Here is a 27199-nt window from a genome sequence, read left to right as displayed (position 1 = left end):
AAAATAGATATTTTCAGCTCCCTCTCATTGTAAATCTCTGATAAATCTTATGTTTTCAGGCTTCCTCTTATATTGGTTGGAAACAAATCTGATCTAGTGGAATATAGCAGTATGGAGACCATCCTTCCCATTATGAACCAATACACAGAGATAGAAACTTGCGTAGAGGTATGCTCCTAAATTTTGGAATTCATTCTGAATGAATAACAAGTACCACATTGCTGCCAAGTTTATACTTTAACTTTTTCGATTGTACTAGTGATAGAGCAACTCAAAATGACTGCGTTGTTGTTGTTTGTATCGCAGTAGCGCTAAGAGGCTGCAACTGCGCTGGAGCTAGTCCCCATTGAGCTAATCATTGCAAACACATAGGTCTCAATTTTTTTCAAAGGAGTACAGTATCCACTATTAAGGACCATATTTCCAAGAGTTCAGCTTCAATTTAGATACCCAAAGCAATAGTGAAATATTTAAGAGTTAACTAACTAATTTAAAGACTTATTTTTCAGTGTTCAGCCAAAAACTTGAAGAATATATCTGAGCTATTCTATTATGCACAGAAAGCTGTTTTACATCCTACAGGGCCTCTCTATTGTCCAGAGGAAAAAGAGGTACTTTATTTCTTTTTAAACGAATATATGTGTAGTAGTAGTAATCTTCGTTTTGCCAAACCCTTTTCAGAAGACAATTACATTAAAATAGTAAAATATTTTTCCCTTCTTGCTTTTTATGCTACTTCCACCCCAGTAGATTTTTTTCTTGTTTCATTATTTCTGTCTAAGTGTCAGTCATCATGTGCCAGCTCCGTTATGCCTATAGTCTGTGACATTAATCAGAGCCGTGACTTTAACTAAGTCCTGGGGGGAGAATGTTGCAGGATGTTCATTTTACTTCACAATTAATTACGTGTACAAACAATTGCAAATTGATTTTCAGATTTGATTTGGTCCTGGTTGTACAGTTATGCCAAATGTAATCTGATATAATCTGGTTCCAGATTCTTTCTCCATGAACGCAGATGTAAATTCTAAGTAACTCTGTTTACTGCAGTGTAGTTACTCCAGATTTACTCCAGTGTAATGGAAAGCAGAATTATTTCAGAGCACTCTTGTGAGATTTTGACAAGAGAGCTTCAAGATGAGTGCATGTTTTTTCTAGTGTTACAGTAACAGCCATAGCTAGTTTCTTAGTGCACAAGGAAACTGATTAAATGAATTACCTGGGTGCATGTGGATTTTTGTAGTAATAATAATATAGGTTGCAATTAATAGAGGCGCTGAATTTATCACTTATTGTGCATTGTCACTTCATCTTGAACAGTGGGGAAAGCCACTTCAGTCTCCAACGTTGAGTAAAAGAAAGCCACAAAATAATCGCAGCTTGACTTTGCACGTCCTGATTTTGCCTGGTGCTATTGTGTCATGACATTGTATCACCACAGTGCAATTAGTGTTGTCATCCCTTTTCTTTCTCCCTCTTTCTTCACCATTTTGTGGCTGGTAGTTGGAGAAGAGTTTTCTCTCTTCTCTTTTTTCCCCTCACCATCTTATTTATTAAAAAGAAAAGGAGTACTTGTGGCACCTTAGAGACTAACCAATTTATTTGAGCATGAGCTTTCGTGAGCTACAGCTCACTTCATCGGATGCATACCGTGGAAGCTGCAGAAGACATTATATACACACAGAGACCATGAAACAATACCTCCTCCCACCCCACTGTCCTGCTCGTAATAGCTTATCTAAAGTGATCATCAAGTTGGGCCATTTCCAGAACAAATACCTGGATTTGTGCTGGAAATGGCCCAACTTGATGATCACTTTAGATAAGCTATTACCAGCAGGACAGTGGGGTGGGAGGAGGTATTGTTTCATGGTCTCTGTGTGTATATAATGTCTTCTGCAGCTTCCACGGTATGCATCCGATGAAGTGAGCTGTAGCTCACGAAAGCTCATGCTCAAATAAATTGGTTAGTCTCTAAGGTGCCACAAGTACTCCTTTTCTTTTTGCGAATACAGACTAACACGGCTGTTACTCTGAAACCATCTTATTTATTGGGAGGGAATTCCCTCTCTTTCTTTTTTCTCTCTCACTGGGGGCAAACTCATCAGCTTTTCCTCTCCCATGCTGTTGGTCCATATGCTCAGTACTTTGTCTAATAGATGAGACAAGAGAGTTAAAATTACTGTGCTTGGCCCCAGGGCTCTTCCTGATACCTTGCCTAAACCAGTTAAACATGGATCAAGTGCCTGTTCAATAACGGTTCACTGTAGCCCTAGAGCCATTGAATTTAATTTTTTTGTGTGTGGAATGTCCATTTAAGATGCCTTATTAGATTTATCTTCATTGATAGGCAGAAGATTGTTCTCTAGTCTGATCAAATAAATAGGCTTTAATCTTAGAATTAGAAGTAGAATCATAGAAACACATGGCTGGAAGGGACCTTAAGTGGTCATCTAGTCCATCCTGCAGTGCTGAGGTAGGATTAAGAATACCTAGACCATCTATGACATGTGTTTGTTTAACATGTTCTTAAAAACCTTCAGTGACAGGGATTCCTCAGCCTCCCTTGGAAGTCTGTTCCAGTGCTTAACCATCCTTCTAACTAGAAAGTTTTTCTTAATATCCAACCTAAATCTCCATTGCTGCTGATTAGTCCAATTACTTCTTGTTGTATATTCAGTGGACACTGAGAAACACTGATCACCATCCTTTTTATAACAGCCTTTAACATATTTGAAGACTATTATCAGGTTTCCCCCTCAGTCTTCTTTGCTCAAGACTAAACATGCCCAGTACTTTCAATCTTTCCTCATAGGTCATATTTTCTAAACCTCTTATTTTTGTTGCTCTCTTATGGATTAATGTATTATCTTAAAATGTAAATATTTTAAAAGGTGATCATACAGGAGCTGAGCAAGGGCATAATAGTCTAATGCAGTGGTTTTTAACCTTTTTTCATTTGCATCAATTATTTGACTAATTTTTGGTTCTTTTTTTTCAAATGGAGGCGTGGATGCCTTTGGAAATCTTAGACATGGTCTGCGGACTGCAGGTTGAAAACCACTGTGCTATGGTAACAATGACCTTTCATAGTCTGCAGACAAGAAGTTTAAAACCACTTGTCTAATGCACCTCAATGTATATTAGGAAAGGCTAGGGAAAATTATTTTCTTCAAATTTGTGTCAACAAATTAGTTTTTAAAAACTTTTTACATCACAATAAAGCAACAAATACAGAGAACTATTTTTGGATATTTGTGTTTTTGGATACTTTTGGATTGTTCAGCCTGCAAAGATAGATTCAAGATTTTATATAATTGAATTTAAGGAAGTTTAATATCAAAATGGACTTTTTTGTAATCTTTTTCTGAATAGAAGTTTACTGGTGCCGGGTTTTGTTGGTTGTTTCTATATATTTATTAATTTTCTAGGTGCCCATTCTGAAAATCTAAAACAAAACATACATTAAATTGCCAATATCTATTTGAATTCTGTTTGGTGCTGTCTTGTGGTATTAGTGTGATTATTCTCATCTTCAAGCCAAAATAAAGTGAATTTTCCTGTGAAAGTGGGTCCTAATTTCTCTCTTGATCTATAGATGAAACCTGCCTGTATAAAAGCTCTGACTCGTATCTTCAGAATCTCTGATCAGGATAATGATGGCACTCTCAGTGATGCAGAGCTCAACTTCTTTCAGGTAGGTCCCTACTATTTTTTTTTAATCACCCCCTATTTTCTCCATACCTAGTATATGGTAGCTCAGCTCTAAAATGCTATCAAAACAAGCTGAGGTGACTGGTAACCTTTGGATACCAATTTTTAATTGTTAAACTGTTCACTGGCTAGATCGGGGTAGGCAATCTATGGCACGCGTACCAAAGGTAGCATACGAGCTGATTTTCAGTGGCACTCACACTGCCGGGGGGGCTCTGCATTTTAATTTAATTTTAAATGAAGCTTGTTAAACATTTTAAAAACCTTATTTACTTTACATACAACAATAGTTTAGTTATAGATTATAGACTTATAGAAAGAGACCTTCTTAAACGTTAAAATGTATTACTGGCACGCGAAACCTTAAATTAGAGTGAATAAATGAAGACTCGGCACACCACTTCTGAAAGGTTGCCGACCGCTGGGCTAGATTGTGCCTTTTAAGGCACTGCTCTGTGCTTGGGGACTGGAGGCTGACTTGACCGAAATTTCCTTGAGTTACAGGGGAGCCAGTACAATGGGCACTGTATCACATAGCAAATAGGTGCATTATGTACTATCCTTCCTGCTGATGTGGATTTAGGGAAGGCTGTGTTCCCCTTGGGAAACTATTACCATCTTCAGTGTCTCCACTGGGATTGTGCTTTTAGTCCTGTGTGTTGGATGGCGGAAGTCTCTTTCCATGCTCCCACTGGGTAGTGCAAAATCTTGCCCTATATAAATCATCTTTGTATTGTTGATGCCCATAACAGATACTGGGCCTCATTCTCCTTGAATGCTGGTGTAAAATCAGGAGTAATTCCGCTGGAGTGAGATGAAAATCAGGTCTAACATTTCAGATATCGAACTACATTTAACCTTAAGTATTAGAGCTAAGAAATGGAATGCAGAGTTAAAGCTTCTCCTCAAACCTGAATTCACATTATTGTGGCTAGCTATTGCTAAGATTGTAATTCAGTTGAATATCCTGCCTTTTTTCCGTTTAAATTTGCAACACTTTTCTTGAAAAATGAAAAAGGGTTTTTCTACATCCCTACCTCTACTGATTAGTGTGGGTTTAAATACAATTTCGAGGTTCCCCAGTATTGCATTTCTGTTTCTTTAAACACCTGTTCCTCTCTAGGTGGCTGTGATTCTTTAACAGTCTTGAAAACTGAAGCAAATAATAGATACCCTGTCCTGTTCTGCTCTTTTGTGGGAGCAGTACCAACGAGCAAGGAACTGTCCTGCCTGCTCTGCTTTAATTTAGAGTTTGCTTGGATTGCCCCTACCACTAAATTAGCATAGCGTTTAGGGCTGTACTTTGAGTAGGATATGCTGTATGATTGACTTAGTATCAGTGTTTCTAATATGCCTTTTCCTTGTTTGTTAGAGAATTTGTTTTAATACTCCACTAGCGCCTCAAGCATTGGAAGATGTAAAGAATGTAGTCAGAAAAAATCTAAGTGATGGAGTTGCTGATAATGGATTAACATTAAAAGGTAGGTATTGTTTGAAGAGAGACATTTAAAGTTGATACAAGATAGAAGTCCATGTGTAATCTGTTGTTAAAGGAGGAAAAAGGGGTTGAAATACGATTTCAGTTTCTTGCTCCCTTGGCAACAAGAGCTGGTCATAACTTGGCTGTGGCATGGGATAAACTGAGGAATAATCGGGGAGAAGGAAATGGTGTTCCAGTGGAGAATGCTTAAGGGACCAAAATGTCTGAATTAAGTGTGCTGATTCAAATAAATTCTCTCTTGGGCAAATTCTATAGTTTCCATTTAGAGTAGGCTCTTTGTTTAGTTTCACCAGAGGGAGCCCTAGCATAGATAAAGCATTGGTTCCCACTAGCATTCTAGTGACTGCTGTGTAGATCTGTTTGGAGCAAGCTGTAAAAATTAAAGGCAATATCTTTTCTACTACTTGTGGGAGCTGCAACTGTGAAACCAAAAGTGAGAAATTGTAGGGGGAAAAGCCTAATCTATACGCAGCCTTAATAAATCATGTGTGGATTGAACTGGAGGAGTAATCTCAGTTTTTAGTAAAACAGGGAAAGTACTTAAGCAATTATCCTTGAATTTTGGTGTAGCAAAACTAATACATGCTTCTGTGAAACTACTGTAGAAGGTTGTCATTCTTTGTATGTTTAATGGAGACTATATAAAAATTTTTAGCATGATACAAATTAAAACCAGCCTTGTAATAAAAATGCTGGGGCTAACACTTAGGAAACAAATTTTAAGAAAATAATTATTTTGGCGATCCGATTATAGAAGTATTATAATTGTACAAATTGAAGGTACAGAAAATGTCATGTATTCATTAAGATTTTATATATCCTGCACTATGCTTTTATGTTTGTGTATTTTGTTCACCCAATTTAAAAAAAACAACCACTCTCAATGTAAATGTTAAATGTTTGAAAGCCTTCATAGTCTTAAGAATTATCATTTAATTTCAGGTTTTCTTTTTCTACATACACTTTTTATTCAGCGAGGAAGACATGAAACTACTTGGACAGTATTACGCCGCTTTGGATATGATGATGACCTAGAGCTCACACCAGAGTATTTGTTTCCTCCGTATGTTTCAGTTGTTAATTTTCACCTATTTATATAGAATTTGTATGTCATGCCTTCGGATTGCTAAATCAACTACTTACTATACATACACAGCTCCCAACTTTGTCAGCAATATTTACATTAACACATTATGGAGTATATAGTATATAATAATCTCTTGATGTATGTGTCACTTCAATTATGCATGTGCATTAAAGGCCTACACCAGTGCCCACAGAAATAAATGGAAGTTCTTTCCAATAACTTCCTTGAGTGTTGGATCAGACTTGGAGCAGAATAATACCATTTTATACAGAGAGAGTAGAAGAATAAAGGAATTCCAATTTCGGTGTGTTAGCAGAAATGTCTAAACTTAGGTTTCATAGTGTCACCTAGTTTTCACTGTGGGTTGCGTATGGAGAGCAGAGGGACAAGGGATTTGCAATACCAGATCAGACTCTGTTCATTTCACTTCAGAATACTGTCCCTGGCAGAGGTCCATATCTCATTCTTAAGAGGAAAGCAAACTTTTGTCCCTCATAATGCCAATTGTGCAATAGGAGTCAGATTGCGGAAGAAGGAAATTTCTTCCCTGAACACTACAATTGGTTTATGACCAGAACATGGGACTTAATTATCCTTTGTCCAGCTATGACAGAAGGAGGACAGGAGACACTGGATGTGGTTTGATTAGGCCACTATTTTATTCCTAAATGTCAGGGAGTACCTAGCAGATAAAAGTGTGCAGTGCAAGTAATTCCATAATCATTTACATGTACTTGGTGGTGGAGGAGGAGGCGGCTGTCCATCTTCCCCCTTCACCCATCTCAGTACCCAGCCAACTTGCTGCTTGGACCTTACCCCCACCCCTTGAATGAGGGTTAAGGGGAACTGTAAATGGGGGGCAGGTTCCTTGCCGTACCAGTCATCGGAGCCCCAAGTCCCCCATTTCCATATTCCTTTTAAGGAATATCTCCTTTAAATCCTTTACCAATCCATTTTATCTGATCACCATATCCCTTCCCAACGGAGTAACTGCACTGGACATCCGCCCCACACTTACACAGTGAGTTGTGACATGATAGCCTAACTCCCGTTTCATGTTTGCCCCAACTAAGCCCCTAGCCATTGTGGAGAAGAGGGAGAAAAAAAAACCCTCTTGCCTTGGCCAGTGTGGTGGTGAGGGAAAAAATTCCTTCCCAGTCCCCCGAGAAAGGAGCGACTAGTGTAATGCCCACCATTGATCATGACAAAACCTGGTATTTAACTATGGCCATTGGTAGAAGGGTGGGTGCTGCTCTACCTGGTCCAGGTAAAAGAGGGCTTTTCCTGCAGAGGCATAGGCCTAAATAGTCTCCCCTCTCTTCTGGTCATCTGGGGGGGATAGATCAGTGTCCCTGCTGACCTGGTTTGAAGCTGCCCTTCCTATAAGCCAGCCCTTCCTATAAGCCAGCCAATAGCCCCAACTGCTTAATATGCGGTGAAGTCATTCTCTTACCATGCATAGTTACAAGTGAGATAGTTATAAAACTGTCCAGCTCTTTTTATGGCATTTAACTCCTTTAGGATGAGATTTTCAGAGGCTCTTAAGGGAATTAGGTGCTTAATTCCCTTATTTTCTTTTGACTATACCATCCTTATCTTTTTCATAGAATGCTGCTGATATTCCTGTTATATCTGAAAGTGCCTTATATTACAGATGATTTTAGAACTCCTAGTAAACAGTGCTTGCTGTGTTTTCAGTGAAACAGAAAAGGAGCTGATTGCAAAATCAAAACCACTAAATGCTATTTTCATGTTTATTTCTTGGAAGAATTACATTATTTATTATCTGACTAATTTTTGTTTCTTTTTTTTAAATAAACAGGCTAAAAATTCCTTCTGACTGCACAACAGAATTGAATCACCATGTGTATTTGTTTCTCCAAAGCACGTTTGATAAGCATGATTTGGTAAGCTTTTAGTCTGACTTAAGTGGTGCTTGTATAATGTTTTAATTGCTCTCTAAATCTTAACTCTGACTTGATCAGTACAACGGGATGTTTATCAACAAAATCCAACCCCTGATGTCCAGCAGTCTTTTTTACCTTCTATTAGGATTGGATTGAAGTTTATGAAGCTGAACCAATTTTATTTTTCAAACTCAAAGAAATAATTAGGAGTCAATATTCATCTTTAATGTGGCACAGGAAACTAAATCAATGCTTTTATATTGGGAGAGCCATCTTCCTTGTGTTTAAATTGTTCTGTGAGCCAACCAGGTAACATTAGTACCCTACTCCATATAAAGTCTATACATGATGTCAGTTTATCTCCTACCTGGAACTAGGCTTTGTTAGCTCAAGTAACAAAAGAATAAAACTCAGCCTAAGCTTTCTGTGGAAGCCTGGCAATTCCTAGGGTTTCCTGTAGGGCTTCCCTGTTTCTTCTTCCAGTTTTCTTGGACCAAGGATCATGCTTCCCTCTGCTTTTGGAGTTGAATGGCCAGCACTGGTTACAGTGTGGCAGCAGTTCTGTGAGGGTTCTGACTCCTGATAGGTTGAGTCAACAGAACAGCTCTTCCCTATGCAGGGTCAGATTCTGCTACCCTTTTAAATGTTGCATTGATCAGTGATATTCCTAAACCAGGAAAAATGTTCTTACCATGTTATGAAATTGTATTTAAAATCATATTTATTTTACACTCACAGTCAAGAATGCTAGAAATGACAAATGCCTATGTAGGAATAAAGATTGAATAAGGCTTTAACAAGAGAGTCAATGTTTTGGGAGTTTGGGCTTATTCTCCATTTTATGTATTCAGATTCTTAATTTGAAGGAACGGTTGTGACCCTTTCTTGTCTGTCTGAGGCCTGTTCTGCACTAGAAACGTTTGTCGCATAGGGATGCAATTTTTCTTTTAAACAACACTTTTATACCAGCAAAAGCCCCAGGGTAGATGCAGTTACACCAGCAAAAAAGTGTTTTTGTCTATATAACTTATTTTGTTAAGGAAAATGTATAAGTTATACCAGCAGAAGCACTCATACGCCAGTATACGCAGCTGGTATGTTTACCCTTTCTAGCGTATACAAGTCCTGAGAATCCTTTTTTAAAACTGGTTATCCACCTGTTGTAAGAAAATCCTTATGGAATGAATGCTGCACAGGCCATTCAAATCCCATGCAAGAAATACTTTCCTTTTGCAAGTACGTTTTGATGAGAATATTATTAGTATCTGATGTATAACTATGTGCATATTTCTAGGATAGAGATTGTGCTTTGTCCCCTGATGAACTCAAAGATTTGTTCAAAGTCTTCCCTTATATACCATGGGGACCTGATGTCAACAACACAGTTTGTACAAATGAAAGGGGATGGATAACATACCAGGGGTTTCTTTCTCAGTGGACGTAAGTACGGTACATTATATGTTGCTGTTGCCCAGGAGTTACATTAGGACCGTACAATGGCCTTACATTAGGACTTCATGTGATGTAATAACCTATTTCATTGCACATTTATCTGCGTAGTTCTAAATATGCTATGCAAATCTTTTGTTTAAAAAAGTTAATAGTAAATCTAGTGAGGTAACTGAAAAAATCAGTCGCGTTTAACATTTTTTGATGAATGTTGTCAGAGCGATCTACTTCTCTGAATGCTTTTAAATAACTATGCTAATTGAGATGCCACAGTTTTACAGTATGATTTAGTTATCAATCAGATCTAATCAACTATATAGATAGCACCGACAGTGTTGCTGCTTAAACGTTTATAGCAAATGTGATGCCAAAACTGTGGAGATCTGTTTAACAGATGAGTTCCTGAGACTGCTGTAACCGTATTCAGAGAAGAGATTGTAATTCTCAGAGTTAGACACACAGCTCTTGTTTTAAAGGGAATAAGAAAGACTATTGCTATTGAGACTGCAGAACTAAGTTACTTGCTCAGTAAAACGTCCTTTCCATTTATGAAACCATGCTTTATTTGGAGCCAGAGGTTCTCGCTGAAATGCCGTGATGAAGTTTGTTTACTCCCTCAATGAGGTTTAGTCTGCATTATAAAGTTGTTGCACACGTTTGGCTCAGCTACCAGTGTTCCCAGGAGAGGCGTGCTGACTTAATGTGAATAGAGGTTGAATTACCTTGTACTCTGGAGAGAATGGTAGTTCCTCAGTAAGCTGGAGGTTGTTCTCCAGTAGGGCTTTCAGAGAAGTTCACATTATTTTTTTTGGCTGACTCCTTTTTGTTTGTTGTTTTGGAAACTTGCAGTACATTTTCCAGAACTTTTATGTCTGTCATGTTTACATAACTGACTTGTAGAGAAATTCACTTAAATATCTATTGCTGATTTCATGGTGCTCTGCTAGTTCAGTAGCAGATGAATATCGCTGACTAGAGCCAGGTGTAGCATGGAAAGCATGTACAAGCTTCTCCATACTGCTCAGTCAACACAAATCAATCCTGATCTCCAGCATCTTGACTATACCAGTCTTAGTCTTTTTATCCTCCTAACCCACCTCTGCCAATGTATTTCCATTCACCTGGATCCTGTCACTTGCTTGTCTAATCCTGAGCCTCTCCTATCCAAACATTTACCAGTCACATTAAATTACATGGTGTGGTTTTTATATGAGCATCCATGCTTAAAGGGGATAATCTGAAATCACTAAATTTCTTCTTACTTGACCTACGTAGGATTGAAACATAGGTCTCCAGAAATACTAACTTTCTGTACCAACCAGCCATTGTCACAAGAATATTTAAGGGATGTATATTATTTTTGGATTTTGTCAATCCCGCTGTCCTTAGTTCATTTGAGATCATTGATAATGGAGCCCCCCAGAATCCAGTTTGTTTGATTTACATAATTGCTAAATCAGATGTAACCATGTACTTGCTATGTAATTAATGCATACTTTACCAGTATATCACCTATGAGAGAATGTTTGATATCTATCTAAGAAAAGGTATTGGGTGATTCCATTTCAGGTACCCCTTAAGTTTCTTTTGAATGCGGCAAAGCACTTTAGAGAACTAACATGTAGGAACAGTATTGAGGACATTCACTATAAGATCCCATTTTAAAGCTTTCTGTTGAAGATCTGCTATTATGTAGAAAGGAAGAAAGCCAAAATGTTGAAGAATTGACCAAAGCAGTAGAGCTTTTGGAGCCACTGTGTGGCCTGCTGCTCAGAGAACTACAGGCTGTTCTGGAATTTGGGCAGTGTCCAATGATCATGGCTTCAGGACTCTCACCAGATTTTGGAAATCTGCCTGAAGTAGTATGATTATTGAGTCATTAATTGTCACCCTCTCAATAGTTAGTCAGTATTTTCTCTATATATACCTCCTGTAAACATTAAAGATGTTGCTGTCCTCTGTTTGCTTTCCTCTTGACAGTGAGTTGGGAATACAAGGGAGGAGCAATCACATTCATTTTGTGTTGTGAAAAGCATTGTATAGGTTGTCAGCATGGGTGGTTTGATCTTAGCAGGGGCTGCCCCCATAGTATAATGGGTTCATTATATTAATAAAACTAGGGCCATTTAACTTTAAAACGTGTGTTCTCATCACTGGATGGCACCAGAACACTCTGCTTTTGCCAGATGTAATACATAGGGCACAAGTACTTTTAATAGAAATCTGGAATGGTGGATGTTGGCAATTTAGGAATGATTGTTTTGGGATTTTTTCCCCTCTTTTTTTCCTTAGACTAACTACATATTTAGATGTACAGCGCTGCCTGGAGTACTTGGGCTATTTAGGCTATTCAATACTGACAGAGCAAGAGTCTCAAGCATCAGCAATTACAGGTAAGTATCTGAAATGCTGTTAATACAGTTTGGGAGCTTATTTTAAAAGATCAGTTTCATACATCCAATTGCCAAGCTGTAAATTGAGTTTAAATGAAATGTTCTGTGTGTTTTTTTCTCCTTTCTGCTTAGAACACAGACATATTTTGAAAAGGAATAATATCCTGGAGAGCATTCTAGTTTGTTTATAAAAGTAAAAAAGTATATATGTAAAAGATTATGACTTTTATAAATGACACCATCATATGAAAAGATTCTCGATTCCTGTTGAATTAGTTGGCATTTTGTTCACTTGAACTTTTTAAAAAGTGTGTGCCATTGGGATATTAAAGATTTTTATTACAGATGTTTCAAATATGATTTAAGTAATTTAACTGTTCCTACTGTAGGAATTTTAATTTTTTTTTTAAAGTAACTAGAGATAAAAAGATAGACCTCCAGAAAAAGCAGACTCAAAGGAATGTGTTCCGATGTAATGTTATTGGGATGAAAGGCTGTGGGAAAAGTGGTGTTCTCCAGGCACTTCTTGGAAGAAATCTAATGGTAAGAAACATTTTCTTTTTAATTTGAGTTGTAATTAAATAATATTGAGAGTTAAGTTTAGGTAACAAAATTCTGTTGACAGCGTGCCCTGACTGTGATGATTTAGTTGGGGATTGGTCCTGCTTTGAGCAGGGGGTTGGACTCAATGACCTCCTGAGGTCCCTTCCAACCCTGATATTCTATGATTCTGTGATTCTATACAGCTAGCTGCCTTAAACTTTTCTTGTTAGCACTAAAGTTTGGGAAAGCCATCATGGATTGCAGAATTTTACAAATTATCAAGTAAGTGAACAGATATGGCAATTGAGGATACTGCCTTGCAAAATGTGCTTTGTTCTTTTCCTTTTACGTTAGTAGTTTTAATCTTTGATACTTCATGACTGACAAAATGTACTACAGCTACATGTTTACTAGCATACTATGAAGTCTTCATAATATAAGACTTCACCATAGTTCTCTGATATTAAGCAAGTGCAACTGAGTAGGAACCTGAAAAATTATTTAAATACAGTTTTTATGGGGAGGAAGTTGCTATTGATTATTGTCTAACCTTTAAATTCTTTGTGTTTTCAGAGGCAGAGGCAAATACGTGCAGAGCACAAATCTTACTATGCGATGAATACAGTCTATGTATATGGGCAAGAAAAATACTTGCTGGTAAGACTACATCATCGGTTTTTTTATATATTTATTTTGTATATATATATTAATATATATATTTTGTCAGTTATGAAGTATCAAAGATGTAGTGTGTATATATATATATAAATTTTAAAATATGTTGTATTAACTGGTTTACAGAAGGCTACATTTACTTGAGGCAATTGTTTCTTGTCTGGATTTAGCTGTCTTGTGTTCTGGGTGTGAGTGCTTTTTTAAGACTTAAATACTTTCTTTGAGCAGCGTTAACTACAGATTTCTAGCTGCTTGCAAAATTAAGTTTATATAACTCTGTAAATTATTGATTGTGCAATATTTTATTTTTGGCACCTTCCCTTAAAATGTACCAAAAACACTCTGAGATCATCTTAATTGCACTTATTCAGTTGGACTCCTGTTACAAGGCTTCTGTTCTGTTGTTATATATCCTAATTATCACAACACCTAATTTAGAAAACATTCAACTTCTCAAATCTAATACACACATCAAATTAAAATCTTCCATCTTATTTTCTTTACTTCTAAACATGTAGTCAATGCAGTGTTAAGATACTTTTCAGCACTTAGGCTGTAGAAAATACATCTACCCATTTCTAGAGTATGTATGTGTTTTCTTTGGGCTCGTTTGCGTATTTAGAGAGATTCCAGCATAAGACAGAATAGAAGGGGGAAATATAGCAAGGAATTTACAGGTCACAGAATGAAAACCTGTCAGATGGATGATAGTTTAGTTAACCCTTGAAACACTGGCACTGATATATTGCCAGACAAATTAGTGTTTTAAAATGTATTCAGAATCTTCAACCGGTGAAGATCTGTGAAGATTGGAAATACCCTTTAACATTTGTTTAAATGTGGTTCATTCATCATAATTGGAATGCTCCCTTGTTTTGCAAGTTCTTGTTTAGTCCTTTGCTCAGTGGTTTTGACTCTAGTATGAGAACCAGATTGAATGGGAATATAAGGCATTAGGTGGTTTCAGCAAATATTTCTTTATGCTGAGAGTATTTTGGTTGCCTGCAGATGTGGTAGTAGCAGGTCTTGTGGTAGCTTTATGGCACGTTCTCTGTGTTATTTTGAGCTTGAATAAACCTAATAGGAAATTAAAAAGAAAAAGAAATCAAAACAGAAGAGAGAGTTATGCAATTAATTTCATAATATCAAAGCTTTTTTCCTGCTTTTTCAGCTACATGATGTTGGTGAATCTGAATTTTTAACTGATGCCGAGACCATATGTGATGCTGTTTGCTTGGTGTATGATGTCAGTAATCCTAAATCCTTTGAATACTGTGCTAGGATTTTTAAGGTTTGTATCTTTTGTACGTATCTCATTACACTGGTTCACTAGGGGGAAAATAAAACTTCACTTTCAGTTATCAGCATTCCTGGCTGTCTGAGTTTGGCACCAGAAGTGCATATGCCTCCTGCATGATTGCTGATTATTTGCAGTTGATGCATTTAAAATTGGAGAAAGAGCTTGGTGGGCTTCTGTTACTAATGCCCAGCTATGGTTTAGCTGCCTATGCAGAGCACTCTGCTTCTAGAGTTGGGCTCAGCTAAGCCTTTGAATGCTTGATGTTGCCACGAGAAACAGTAATAATAGGCTATTCCAAGTTGTTTGAACACATGAACTCCTGTTTGTCTCAATATTTTTCTTTTAATTTGCAGCAACACTTCGTGGATAGCAAAATACCTTGCTTAGTGGTAGCTGCAAAGTCAGACCTACATGAAGTTAAACAAGAATATAGCATTTCCCCTGCTGACTTCTGCAAGAAACACAAAATGCCTCCACCGCAAGCCTTTACTTGTAACACTGTTGATATACCGAGTAAGGATATCTTTGTTAAACTGACAACAATGGCCATGTATCCGTAAGTAGTCAAGCATCATAGTTTTCATACTGCATGGATCATGACAACACTGCATGCCATTCTTAACCAAGAGGATGGAACTCTCTGCCTCATTTAAGTTGTTTAGCATCAGAGAGAAGTGCTAGTGATATCAGCGATTTAGAAGGTTCCATTAATCCAATAGATACAGAGTTCTGTTCTCTTCATGTATGCATACATAACTCATTGCTGTTAATCATTGTCAGTGGGGAACTGTGAGCATATGCAGAAGAGACTAGACTCCCATATGTCATAACTACTAGTGTAGTGAGTTTATTAATGTAATAATAATTAATAATATAATGAATCATTGCTACAAAATGTCTTAACAGTAACAGAGAGTGCAATTAAGATATAATATTTCATATACATATGTGCGTTTGAGTTTCAAAGGTACTGAGCACCCACAGTTCCCACTGACTTAAAACTAAATTGCAGGTGCTCAGCACTTTTGAGTCCATGTTTAGATATAGAATTCTGGACAGTAGTGGTGGCTTTTGAATGGCTATTGGTGATATGCCCCTGTCGTATTATATCCAGTAGATGCATGAGTCTGAGAGCCATAACATAAACAAGTGCCTTTCTGGGAGATTACTTTAAGACTGAAAGTCACTGAGACTACAGTCATGTACCACATAACTAGGAAAGTGACATCTAGGATTTTTCTGTTTTCTTACATACAAAATGGTAATCAGTATTTGATGAACTGACACAACGTTGTTCACATTATATAACACTTAGCAATAAGATACAATCCATGTTCTACTAAAATGGTAAAATCATAGCATATTTGTAGCAATTATTTTAGGTATATAGAAATGTATCTTAAATATTCACCGAATTACACATTCACAGTATGCCCTATTTGTTGTTTAAAGCAATGAAAGAAACCATTAAGATGAATGACTCAGTACTGCTTGGTAATATTTTCAAGTCATAGTCATAAACAAATAAAATTGACTTACCTGACAATTATTGCAATTCAGATCCATAAACAGTTATGATTCATAACATTACTTAGTGTACAATAATTCCCTAGAAATGCACTGAGGTTTCATTGGTTAATAATGCCTATGTAGGACATGTAATTAATAATGTTTGTGACTTAGTTTCACAAATCTATTAGCTATTACATATTTTATATGGTGCCCAAATATATATATATTTGTCAGACTTCAGATTTAATATATTTAAAATGACATTGCTTCTCACTAAGCATCTCACTCTGTTGCTAACCATACTTTACATCCCTCTTTAGTTGGTAGGTGGAGCTTTATGTATTGTGGTGAACTAGATATACATTATTAAATAACAGATGGATTCTAGTATGACAGCTGGCACTGGCTTTAAATTAAAGAGAAGTAATGTCATCTTCAGCCAGAAATCTAGATTTTAAAAAATGGGATCTCTTGAATTAGAGCAGTAAGGTTTCTGTTTTGTTTTTTACTTTTGGTTTATTCGGTAGTGCTGGAATATTAGGACATTTAAAACTGTGTGTGGCACTGAGTATTCGTTTGTCTTAGAAATATCCCTTATTCCTCCCTGGTTTTCAAGCATGTGTATATTAGTTTGTGGGGGAGGGAAGGGGAATGGAAAAATTGGTTATTTGTGTCACTTTATAAAGTAAAATGTGTTCTGTTACTGAGTGATAGAAAATGTGGCTTCTTCAATTTTCCTTTCCTTTGATTGAGAAGAGGGTGTTATCTATTGCTGTGCAGACACATTCCACTCAACCTTTATGATACTTTGTTCCTGAAGACAGATATAACAAACATTTTTATTAATGTTTGTGTTTTCCAGTTTTTATCTGTGTAGGAGGAGGCGTTTGCCAGTGTGTCATCTAGACGTAAAACATCTAGCCCTGGAATTCTGCACAGCTTTAGTCTACCCTTGCCTCCCCGGCTGACCTTTCTTTTCCTCTTTCAAATATAACTAATTTATTCCTAAATCTCTTGGTTTTGGCACAGCCCTAATGTGTGCCTGATTTAATGAGCAAGATCTCAACTTGTGTCCTTCTGTGTGTTTTTGCAGCCATGCCCGATTACGCTGTATGTGCGCCTGCAACAGGTGTACATTTTGCATCTGTCAGAACTTCCTCAACTCAGACTTGCTGCAATCTGTAAAGAACAAACTCTTCACTGCAGTTCTTAACAGGTCCTTAACTTTATTTACTAGGTACCAGGCGTGCTTTTAAAATACTAAAAAAAAAAAAAAAAAAAAGGCAATTGGTAACTTTATATGATGCAGATTTTCACTCCATATCCACCAGACAGATGCTTCTCTTAATATTTGCAGTAAAATGAGTCAAGTTTTATGACCTCTTTAACTTAAAAGTATAGTTGATCACTATTATCAACTATAGGCCTTAATCTAATGGTAATGTATTGAAGCATTGCCAACTTGATGCTCAACTCAGCCAATTAGGCGATAGGTCTAATTCTTCAATATTTTGCTATCTTTTTAGGTAGATAGTCAAGAATGAAAAATTAACAATGTTTTAAAATCTGTTTAGTACTAGAATAATATATAAAACACCTGTGTAGTATGAATGAAATCTGTATCTTTCTTAGACATGAATTTTAGAAATCCATTTTATTTAAGTATTGTTGCAGGCAAAAGTAAGGCTTATGTAGAGCAGTACTATTCAGTGTAATTATGTTTATAATACAATTCATACCACTTAACTTGTGGGAGTTAATACAAAACACATTTTACTAATCTTCAGTTTGTACAGATTAGTGGATATGATGTGAAGAAATCTGCAGCTTTAACAGCCAGCTACTCTTGAACAAAACACAACCTGCTTATACACTTTAAGAAAATTAGCTACTGTAGAAAATTTTTAACCACCCAAACATTCAAGTATTTTGGAAAAAAATAATTGATAAATGAACATTAAAATATTTTTGATAATATTTTTCATAATTGAAAACAGTGCTGCATCTTGTCTTACTTGTATTGCAGGCTGTGTTGGTTAAACCCCTGTCTTTGACACACACACAAATTACTAACAGCTGAAATTCTGTCATCTTGGCCCAGCAAATGAATGGGAGTTCAAACCGAACAATAATTCTGTAGTGCAGTGGCTCCATGTTCCATATTTTTCTTGGAGTGACAGATGGTTGTGATATGCATCTTGGAAGGTCAGGATTAGAATGCATTCTTGCATATCCTGAAAGTCTTGTGTTGCATGTTTTGTGTGATACCTTTTGTTAGTTTCAGATCATTATAGTCATAAAACAGAGTAGGCATCATCTTTATATGCAGGCTGTATGTATACAAGGGCTCTGATGGTATTTCTGATTTGTGTGCAGAGAGTATGGAGAGAGTTTTAGTGAAATGTATCTTTTCGAGTTCAGTGTACAACTAATAACAGTACAATGTGAATTTATAGAAGAGAAACCTTTTAGCTCAGAAAATCAAGATTGTTGACTTAGAAATGACAATGAAACATTTGACGCTATTCATTCGTGTTGCATCTTTTCTACATAAATTGTCCCTCATAAAGTCCCCTTGAAACTTGTTCCCACTCATTTATTCAAACCCAGCCATGCAGCCAATTTAACACACTTGAAAATCTCAGAAAACAGCAACTCTTCAAACTCCTCAGTAGGAAGGCTGTGAGCGCCCCAAGGGGATGAGGGAGTCACATAATCCATTCCCAATTCCCCTTTCAAAATGGCCATGGATAGTTGTCCCTGTTTCTTAGCTATATGCTGCTTCTTCCCCTTGCTGCTCTCCTATTTGAGAATCCTCCATCAGATCCCTTACTAGATTGATCCAAGATAATAGTGGAGACTTTGGCTGACATGCTGTCCTCTGTTGGCCAGTCTTGCAGTGCAGTCATCCCCAGTCCTTGACACTGTACGGTTGGGAATCACAAGCACCAGAATATGTCACCTTCTCTGTGACAGGTTCATATTTGGAGGAGGAGGAGAATTCATGGGAGAGCTTCTGCCCTGACCATGTTGGAAAAAAGTTTGCTTTCTATGATCTGTTGTATTGGTCATTTACTTAAAGCGAATTGTCTTTACTCTAGGTGTCCAGCTCACCAATATGTTTATTTAACCAGCTCCCCTCCTTTCTAGCTCTTCCTTTTCCTCTCACAGCATTTGCTTACCGAACCCCTAAAGACCATGGGATACATAGTTTCACACAGTCTCTCCACACTTCAGTAGAGTGAACTGAGTAGTGTGTATGTAAATAAATGTATTTTAAAGAAAAATAGAACCGATGAAGTGAGCTGTAGCTCACGAAAGCTTATGCTCAAATAAATTTGTTAGTCTCTAAGGTGCCACAAGTACTCCTTTTCTTTTTGCGAATACAGACTAACACGGCTGCTACTCTGAAACTAAGATGTTTGTTCATTCCCATAAATATTGTTTCATAAAATGAAAGCAGAGATTAACCTTTAATTATAGACTAACAAGGAGAGCCACTGGAGGTGTTTTTCTGGTTTAACAGAATAGGTAGATTTAAAGAACATTTTCACAGGGGAAACAAGGTATTTAAAGAAAGAGATAATGAGGGAACATTATTTGATGTCGATTTAGTGTCTATAAAACACAACCTCAACAGAAAATGCATTTGAATTAAGAAGTTTTTAAAATGCAATTGTTATGCCTTGTATGGTTTTCTCTGCTTGCTTCTACAGCTGCTTACCGCTAAGTCAGAAAGTCAGGAAAAACATTACTTAACTAGGAAGCAAGGAGACCTGTCTCAGTGGAGAAGCTAATGGCATGATCTCCCTCCCACCCTGAAATATTAACCCTCTAGATAGCAGAGGAATGCATGATTAATCTGTAAACTGAAATGCATTTAGATTTAACGCCTAATTGCTATTGTTAGCAGGTGTTGCTAGTTAGTGTTTATATATAATCATGATGACAAAATATTATTTTGTAATCATTTTTAATATTCCAAACCCAGCAGTTAACACAATAGCAGTGATTTTGTGCAAATGAAATATCATGCATCCACCTACATTCAATGTCTCTTGTGTCTGACCCTCTTTATGGATTCTTTTGGGATTTCCTAGTTTAGCAGAAAAACAGATTGAGAGAAATGGGGACGTTTATCCATTTAATGTATCTGTTATGGAGGAGCAGGATTGTTGGTTTGAACTACCCAGGATCCTTGTTCATAGATTCCACTAGGAAGATGGCACTGCATTCTAAACACTGCAGATTGCATGCGTGAGAGAAAGCACTTGTTCGTATGTTGTTGTATTTTTATATTTTTAATTTGTTCTTTCCTTTAGGTGTTCATTTTCATTTGTCTGGCTGGCATTCACTCTCCTTTTACTACATTATTTTACCTCTTTTTAAAAAAGTTTTTCTGTGTAATTCTAACCCTTTTTTAACCATCAACTTGAGGGGGTTGTGTTTTTGCATTTTTGTTTGTTTGTTTGTTTTACTATACTGCATCTATTTGGAATGTTCAATGAGATTTGTTTTTTCTTTCTGCTTTGTTGGTTTTAAATCATTCATTCATCTTGTTTCTCTTATACAATAGCTGCATTTTACTCTGGCAATTGAGTTTATGGTTAAAAACAAGATGTTTGTATTTATTCTTATGCATGAGAATGATGGTTCCATCAGGGAGATTTTTTCGGTTAAGTTTAATTCTTAGATTCTGAAATTGAAATAGTGGAAATAAGAGTGGGGTTTTATTTAACATATTTTTTTAAAAAAACCTTGCACATAAAAACATGATTATTTCAACAGTTTTAGGATTTGTTCCTACAGTTTCAGTTGCCTATAAAACCCTCCTTCTGTGAAACCCAATCTGGAAAAAAGCATTATTTACTGACTGTAATAGAGAAAAGAGTAGTTCCCTGAATCCAGTATAAGTGTTTAGACTTTATGGTGTAGTGCACTTACATTTTTAGGGAATATGTTCTTACAGCCTTCCAAAATCACCATAAAAATCTGTTAAATTATACAGGCAAATTATACAGGTATTCACTTCTACCATGATGATGATGATGAAAATTAATACTCTTTTATTGACCATTTCCTACCACTCATTACTGGCTATAGCCAAGCAGAATTTTGCAAAGCGATGCTAATGGGGTATCTTGAACTGGCTTTTTACATTGTCACAGGCATTGTGTGTGCACTAAAATGCACTTGTTGCTTTTCATATATTAGATGGCTAATGGGGAAAAAATTCTAATATCCAGAATGTGTTTACAACATAGAAAATTACGTGCCTAAATGTAATATTTAAATGAAAGCTGCAGCAACTTGCATGTATACTTAGTGTGTTTTTATTTTAAATTCAGTTGCTTAACAACTTGTGGCTAAAATATATTGTTTGTCAAAGTAAACTGCTGTTGCTTGCTGTTTGTTAATTTATTATTTATCATTTGGTGTAAGTATCCATATGGCTGGTCCATTTCCGTCATGACAAGGTGGTGTTGACCTCATCTGCTACTCTTTTTATATGCTTTGCCAGTTAGCATGTGGAAATTTTTGGAGATTTTTTTATAACTAATATTATCTTCCCAAATTTGGGGTTCTTCTGCTACTAATGTTGACTTAAAAGCTTGTCTACGTTGGCCGACAGTTCAACCGGTTCCCAGGTGTAATTAATAGGCATGCTCAGTTAATATCTTGCTTACTGTGTGATGCTAACTTCTTGTGAGTTGTTAAAGTCTGTTAAAAGAAACACTGTTCTAGACTGCAACATATGTCACTAAAATAGCAGGTGATAAAACAGCTACTTGCCTCAATGTTTTAGGGCAATTTGAAGCAAAGTTCTGTGCTTTTTCTTTCCAAATTATTTTTAAACCTGGGTTCTGTTTCTAAATATAATGTGGAGCAAATGTGTCTAACATAGAAGTCTTATTTTGAAAGCTTAATAAACTACAGGAAGTTGATGAGCTAAATCTTATTACTAGAGGGCAAAATCTCATAAAACTCTGCATCAGTTTCTATTTCTAATTTAGGATCATCTTTGTCTTCTTGTTTAAGATAAGAAAAGGAGTACTTGTGGCATCCGATGAAGTGAGCTGTAGCTCACAAAAGCTTATGCTCAAATAAATTTGTTAGTCTCTAAGGTGCCACAAGTACTCCTTTTCTTTTTGAGGATACAGACTAACACGGCTGCTACTCTGAAACTTGTTTAAGATAGGGACCAAATTCTTCCCTCATTTGGAGTTAGTGGAAGTATCTATTATTGGTTAACCTGACACTAGTATAATAGCTTCTGACATACCATTCATATATTACAGATTCCTAATCTCTCACACGTCATTTTAAAATTTTGAAATATTATTTTAATATATTTAGTTTGCCTGTGTATTTGAGATCAGAAGAAACTCCTAAACTGTGAAAGCTTTCTTTGATACTATTATGGAAGCTGTAGAGTTTGGGACAAAATTTCATGTGGTATAACCACATTAAAGTTGAACCACATGGAAAACTTCCCCTTTTTGTTATTTGTGGTTATTTTAATAAGAGATGTGAGTATGGCATTGAGTTGTGGAAAGATTCCATTTGCTGTGTACACCGATTGCTATGAAACATTTATAAGTAAAGGCTGGGACTTTCAAAGGAGCCCAAAAGAATTGGATACCCAAGTCCCACCGAATTTTGGTTGGTTCTGGACTCCTAACTCCCTTGGAAGAATTTCTGCCAAAAAGTACAGGGCATGATCCAGTGCTCATTGACGTCAATAGAAGGACTCCTATTGGTTTCAGTGGATGAGGGCTTGGGCCTTAGAGTTTGGTCAGGTTAATTTAGTTAAAGGAAAAGCTGCTTTACCCTGAGCCTTAGATTAAATGGAGAAAAAAATTCTATGCTGTGAGTGAGTCATTAAATTCTCTGATGCTTTGACATGGGAATAGGATTTTGGCATGATCATGAGACTACCTTAGTTGCTTTTAAAGGTACATGATAACTTTTAGCCATGCTCAAGGACTTCCTTATGTAATGCTTGTTAATATTCACATGTGCAGAAATGTTGTAAAAGGCCAAACTATAGATTGGAAATAGTAGTAAATACTGACTTGAACGATAGATGGAGCTTCAGTAGACAAGTTGAGATGCATCTAAATTAAACAAGTATAGAGTCACACTTTTAAACTGATGCATTTAAAATATATATGTAAATATTTTGTCAGACAATTTCAAATTTTTTTTGAGCTGTTAAGTATATCAAAAATATACACCCTTCAGAGTTTGTCAGTATATACACACGCTGTTCTATATTTTAAGGAGTTTTGAAACTGAGGTTTTAGTGTACATATTCACTCTACAAAAACATTTTAAAGTTATATTTTCTTAAAGTACAGACTTGACCCAACAATAGTAAAGGAAATCCATCAGAAGTAGAGCTAATACTCCTGTATTAACACAGCCTGTTTTGCTGAAGTACTGCAATTAGGGTATGTTTTCATTACAGAAAGGTGTTCTTAACTTAGGTTAACTAATTTGGGTTCAAGTAGCAGTGAAGACATAGCAGCTTGGCTAATAACACAGGTTAGCAATTTGAATTCAACCCCAGGATCCCTTATAGGTTTAACTCAAGCTGCTAACCTGAGTTAAAAGATGAGTTCCTATGTCTTTGCTACTATTTTAGCTTGAGTTAGCTAACCTGAGTTAAGAGCATACCTTTTTTAAATGTGTGTAGTGAAGACATACTTGTAGTGTACAGTGTAAGGTGTACTGCAGTATCCTGGGGTAAAATAAAAGTCAAGAAGCATAGGTTTCCAGCTTTTATAGCAGATTCCTTGCTCTTGTTGGTTAATGCTACAGCCTCCTAGGTCTTTAAGCATGCTCTTTTTTTGTATTTAATTTAGTTACCTAGTTAGCCATTGAACAAATTCCTATTTTTATATGTTAAGTTTTTAACAACTGCACAAGAGCAAAGAATTAGATGAAAACAAATGAGCAGCTGAATATAACTTGTGTGAGGTGTAAGTGTGGCATACATTGAGTCACTTCCAGTTTTGAACCATGCTATGAACTGCAAATTGTGCATGTGTGTAAAAAAGGTTAAGACTCCATATAGATGAGTTGGGTGCCGTGCTGTTAGCAGACGAGGAGAGCAGTATTATTCATCAGGTGCACGCCGTCAGCTCTGTAGAAGATTCCATCTTCATGGAGTCATCTCTTGATCCACATTTACTTGAAGACAGGTAACGATATCCTAAATGGGGTGATCTTGCCATTTTTCGCCTTTAAAAAAACAACCAAACTACTTGACATCTAGTTCTGAGATACTTCTTAGAAATTAGTTGTGGGAACTAATGCTTGCAAGAAACCATGAGTTTGGTCTGTTTCAAGATCATAATCTCACAGGGAACTTTTGAGTAAGAATAGGAATTTGGAGAGCAGATGTGAGTGGTTGTTCATATGCTGCATTTCACTTCAGTAGAAATAAACAGAAGAGCCTGTGTCTGTTCTGCAGTGTGTGATACCCTAGTACGCAAATTTATATGTACAATAAGTGTTTATATACAGGACATGTTATTACTATAAATGTTTGCTAAACAATATTTTACACTGGTTTGTATGTTGTGGTAACAACAACTACATAATCCATGTTTTATAAAGCAGCATGATAGTTCTGTAATTCACATTGTATAGTCACCTAACTCTGTTTTGCACATGGTATATGCACAGAATATCTGTATACTCCTTGTGCTGTAACTGCTTGTAAAGCTTCAGACAAATAACCCATTATTTTCAATATAGTTATACAAATTTATAAGATATATAAACTCAGCTATATTATGTGGGTTCTGTAAATCACCTCCATAACAATCAGTTTGAAACTTGGTGTGCTTTAAATTAAGGTCACTGTAATAACTTTTAACGCTTTATCTACTGCTTTATGGTAAGCTGTCATACTTGAGACTATTTTGAAGATGGCTAGCAGTGTTTAACTGAGCATGCTCACAAACTTTATTTGTGGTATCTGGGAGATGTGGCTCATTGGCTGTATCTATCTTGTCATGAATAATGTGGCTTTTTATGTCATCCAACCACTTTCATCCTATTGTTACATTGTTTTTTTTTTTCTGTTCATGTCACTGTCACTGCCTGTTCCACTAGCATGTCATTCTCTTAACAGTTTTCAATTTAGTATTGTGATGAACAGTTACCTGTTGCTCTTTTTGTGATTATATATTGGGGAGGGATTTGCAAATTGTCATTGTTGTGGTTCTAGCTTTTGGAGAAGTATTACTTGTCACTTGTCAGTTAACTGCTTGCAAGACAGCACTTTAAATAACTGGCAATACAACATTGCTTGGAAGGTTTAATTCTGAAAAGCAGAAATATGTGAACTGAGGCCTTTAAAAATATTATCTTACTAGTATTTCACTGTGCTGGGATATTTGCTCACTCTGGATGTGCAATTAATTATTTGTAGCTGCTTTCCCTTAGGAAGTAATTTTTGCTGCTGTCAAATAAGTCAGTTCCGCCCTCCGCCCATTCACAGTTGACTAATGACTTGATCCTGCAGCGTCAGGTCCTAAGCCTTTAAGAGAAGTATAAATGCTTGCATTCATTAAAACTTTGTAACCCTAGTGGTGTGCTGCTTAAGCGTGACAAGTATTAATAATTTTCCAAAAGCAGATTTTTATTTGACATAACAAAGTGCCTGACATTCCTGTCATGAAATTAATTATCTTTATCTTTTTAAACTGCAGGCATGTGACACAAGCAGACCTCAAAAGTTCCACATTTTGGCTTCGAGCAAGTTTTGGTGCTACAGTCTTTGCAGTTTTGGGTTTTGCCATGTACAGAGCATTATTAAAGCAGCGATGATCTGAAAAGCAGTACCTGGCTCCTACCAAATAAAAATTTAAAAAAATTATGTACATTCTGAATGCTTTAAATTCTGCTAGAAATATTTATATATGCAGAGTTACTTTATTAATATTTGTAATTCGTGCATAAGATTCTTTTAAATGAAAGCTATAACTACAGTATTGCATAATGTGTGGAAAAAATTGCATTGTAACAGCCAACTAAAATGGCCTAATTTGTGAGGCTAAAAGGGAATATTGTAAATAATCTGTATATATTAAGGCAGTAAGACATTGCTTCCCAAAAAGTTATTAGAAATACTGTTCTTAGATGTTTCAGCATAGTGAGAGTGTATAATTGGAATTCATTTTCAATAGAGTAGGTTCAACTCAACGATCATACTTGTTCATGGATTACTTATTTATTTCAAATGCATCTGAAGTTTATTTTTGGGACTACAGGCTATACAAGGCGGAATATGTGGCTTTCTTTTTCTTTTTTAACTGAAGAGCCAACCAATTTACCCACTGAACTATATTTTAAGGAAAAAGTCACTGTGGCAGATGTGGCCTAACGATTTTGTATGTTACATGACCTCTGACGTGTTTAACTGTCTGAGAGTCCTCTTTTAAAAGAAAAAAGTAAACTTTAAAAACTGCCAGACAGACTTCATATGCTTTGTGTAATTCTGTGTTGCTTCACTTTCCACTATGTTTTATAGCCCTTTCAGATCAGATGGAAAACAATTTGTATATTATAAATGTTTATAATTCAAAAAGTGTTGCTGTTTAATTCCTCACGATAAATCATTCTTGTAAAAGCTGTGTGTGGGGTAGAACTACAATAGTACACCGTGCTTACTCTACTTTAATGTGTATTAGTTGCATGGTTCACAGTGGGTTATATACCTGGTTAGAATTACCTTTAGACAGCACCTTTTTTAATGGATCAACTAATCTAATGAATATAAAATCCTCATGACAAACCTGTTTTTTCCATTGCGGCCTTTTCAAGTATTTCAATAAATAACTGTGTACTGTGCTTTGTCTTGATATCTTTATTTTTTAATTAAAGGTATGGTTGATGGCAAAAACCTGCTCTTCATCACATAGAATACTGTAGCAGCCCTTAAGCTGTCAAGATGTAAATGGCTTGGATACATTGATTCTTCTGGTTTATACTGTGACTCCATTGACTTCAATGGAGTTACTCCTGATTTTCACCAAAGAAAGACAGGGTTGGGTACCAAGCTCCACTGAAACAAGGGAATACATTGCCAATTCAAACTTTCTC

At 36.3% G+C, this 27199-nt stretch overlaps 1 protein-coding gene across 5 annotated transcripts in view; it reads left to right on the top strand.

The window, feature by feature from the left end:
- Window positions 1–26947, top strand: part of RHOT1 (ras homolog family member T1) — a 44922-nt gene extending 17975 nt beyond the window's left edge. For 3 of the 5 annotated variants that reach the window (XM_073310576.2, XM_073310575.2, XM_073310579.2), the window contains 14 exons: window positions 60–168; window positions 510–611; window positions 3599–3697; window positions 5087–5195; window positions 6158–6278; window positions 8125–8209; window positions 9504–9649; window positions 11951–12051; window positions 12464–12594; window positions 13168–13251; window positions 14441–14560; window positions 14923–15125; window positions 17175–17297; window positions 25807–26947. In XM_073310576.2, coding sequence (XP_073166677.1) covers window positions 60–168; window positions 510–611; window positions 3599–3697; window positions 5087–5195; window positions 6158–6278; window positions 8125–8209; window positions 9504–9649; window positions 11951–12051; window positions 12464–12594; window positions 13168–13251; window positions 14441–14560; window positions 14923–15125; window positions 17175–17297; window positions 25807–25924 — 1651 coding nt within the window. In that variant the 3' untranslated portion in view covers window positions 25925–26947. Of the gene's footprint in view, window positions 1–59; window positions 169–509; window positions 612–3598; window positions 3698–5086; window positions 5196–6157; window positions 6279–8124; window positions 8210–9503; window positions 9650–11950; window positions 12052–12463; window positions 12595–13167; window positions 13252–14440; window positions 14561–14922; window positions 15126–17174; window positions 17298–24144; window positions 24289–25806 lie in introns of all 5 variants that reach the window. The other 2 variants (XM_073310580.2, XM_073310577.2) reach the window with 2 other exon arrangements.
- The last annotated feature ends 252 nt before the right edge of the window (window positions 26948–27199 follow it).

This window comes from Lepidochelys kempii, chromosome 14 (assembly GCF_965140285.1).
Source record: "Lepidochelys kempii isolate rLepKem1 chromosome 14, rLepKem1.hap1, whole genome shotgun sequence".
NCBI classification, from domain to species: Eukaryota; Metazoa; Chordata; order Testudines; family Cheloniidae; genus Lepidochelys; species Lepidochelys kempii.
Note: the sequence above shows the minus strand (reverse complement) of the source record. Positions and strands in the feature narration are given on the sequence as shown.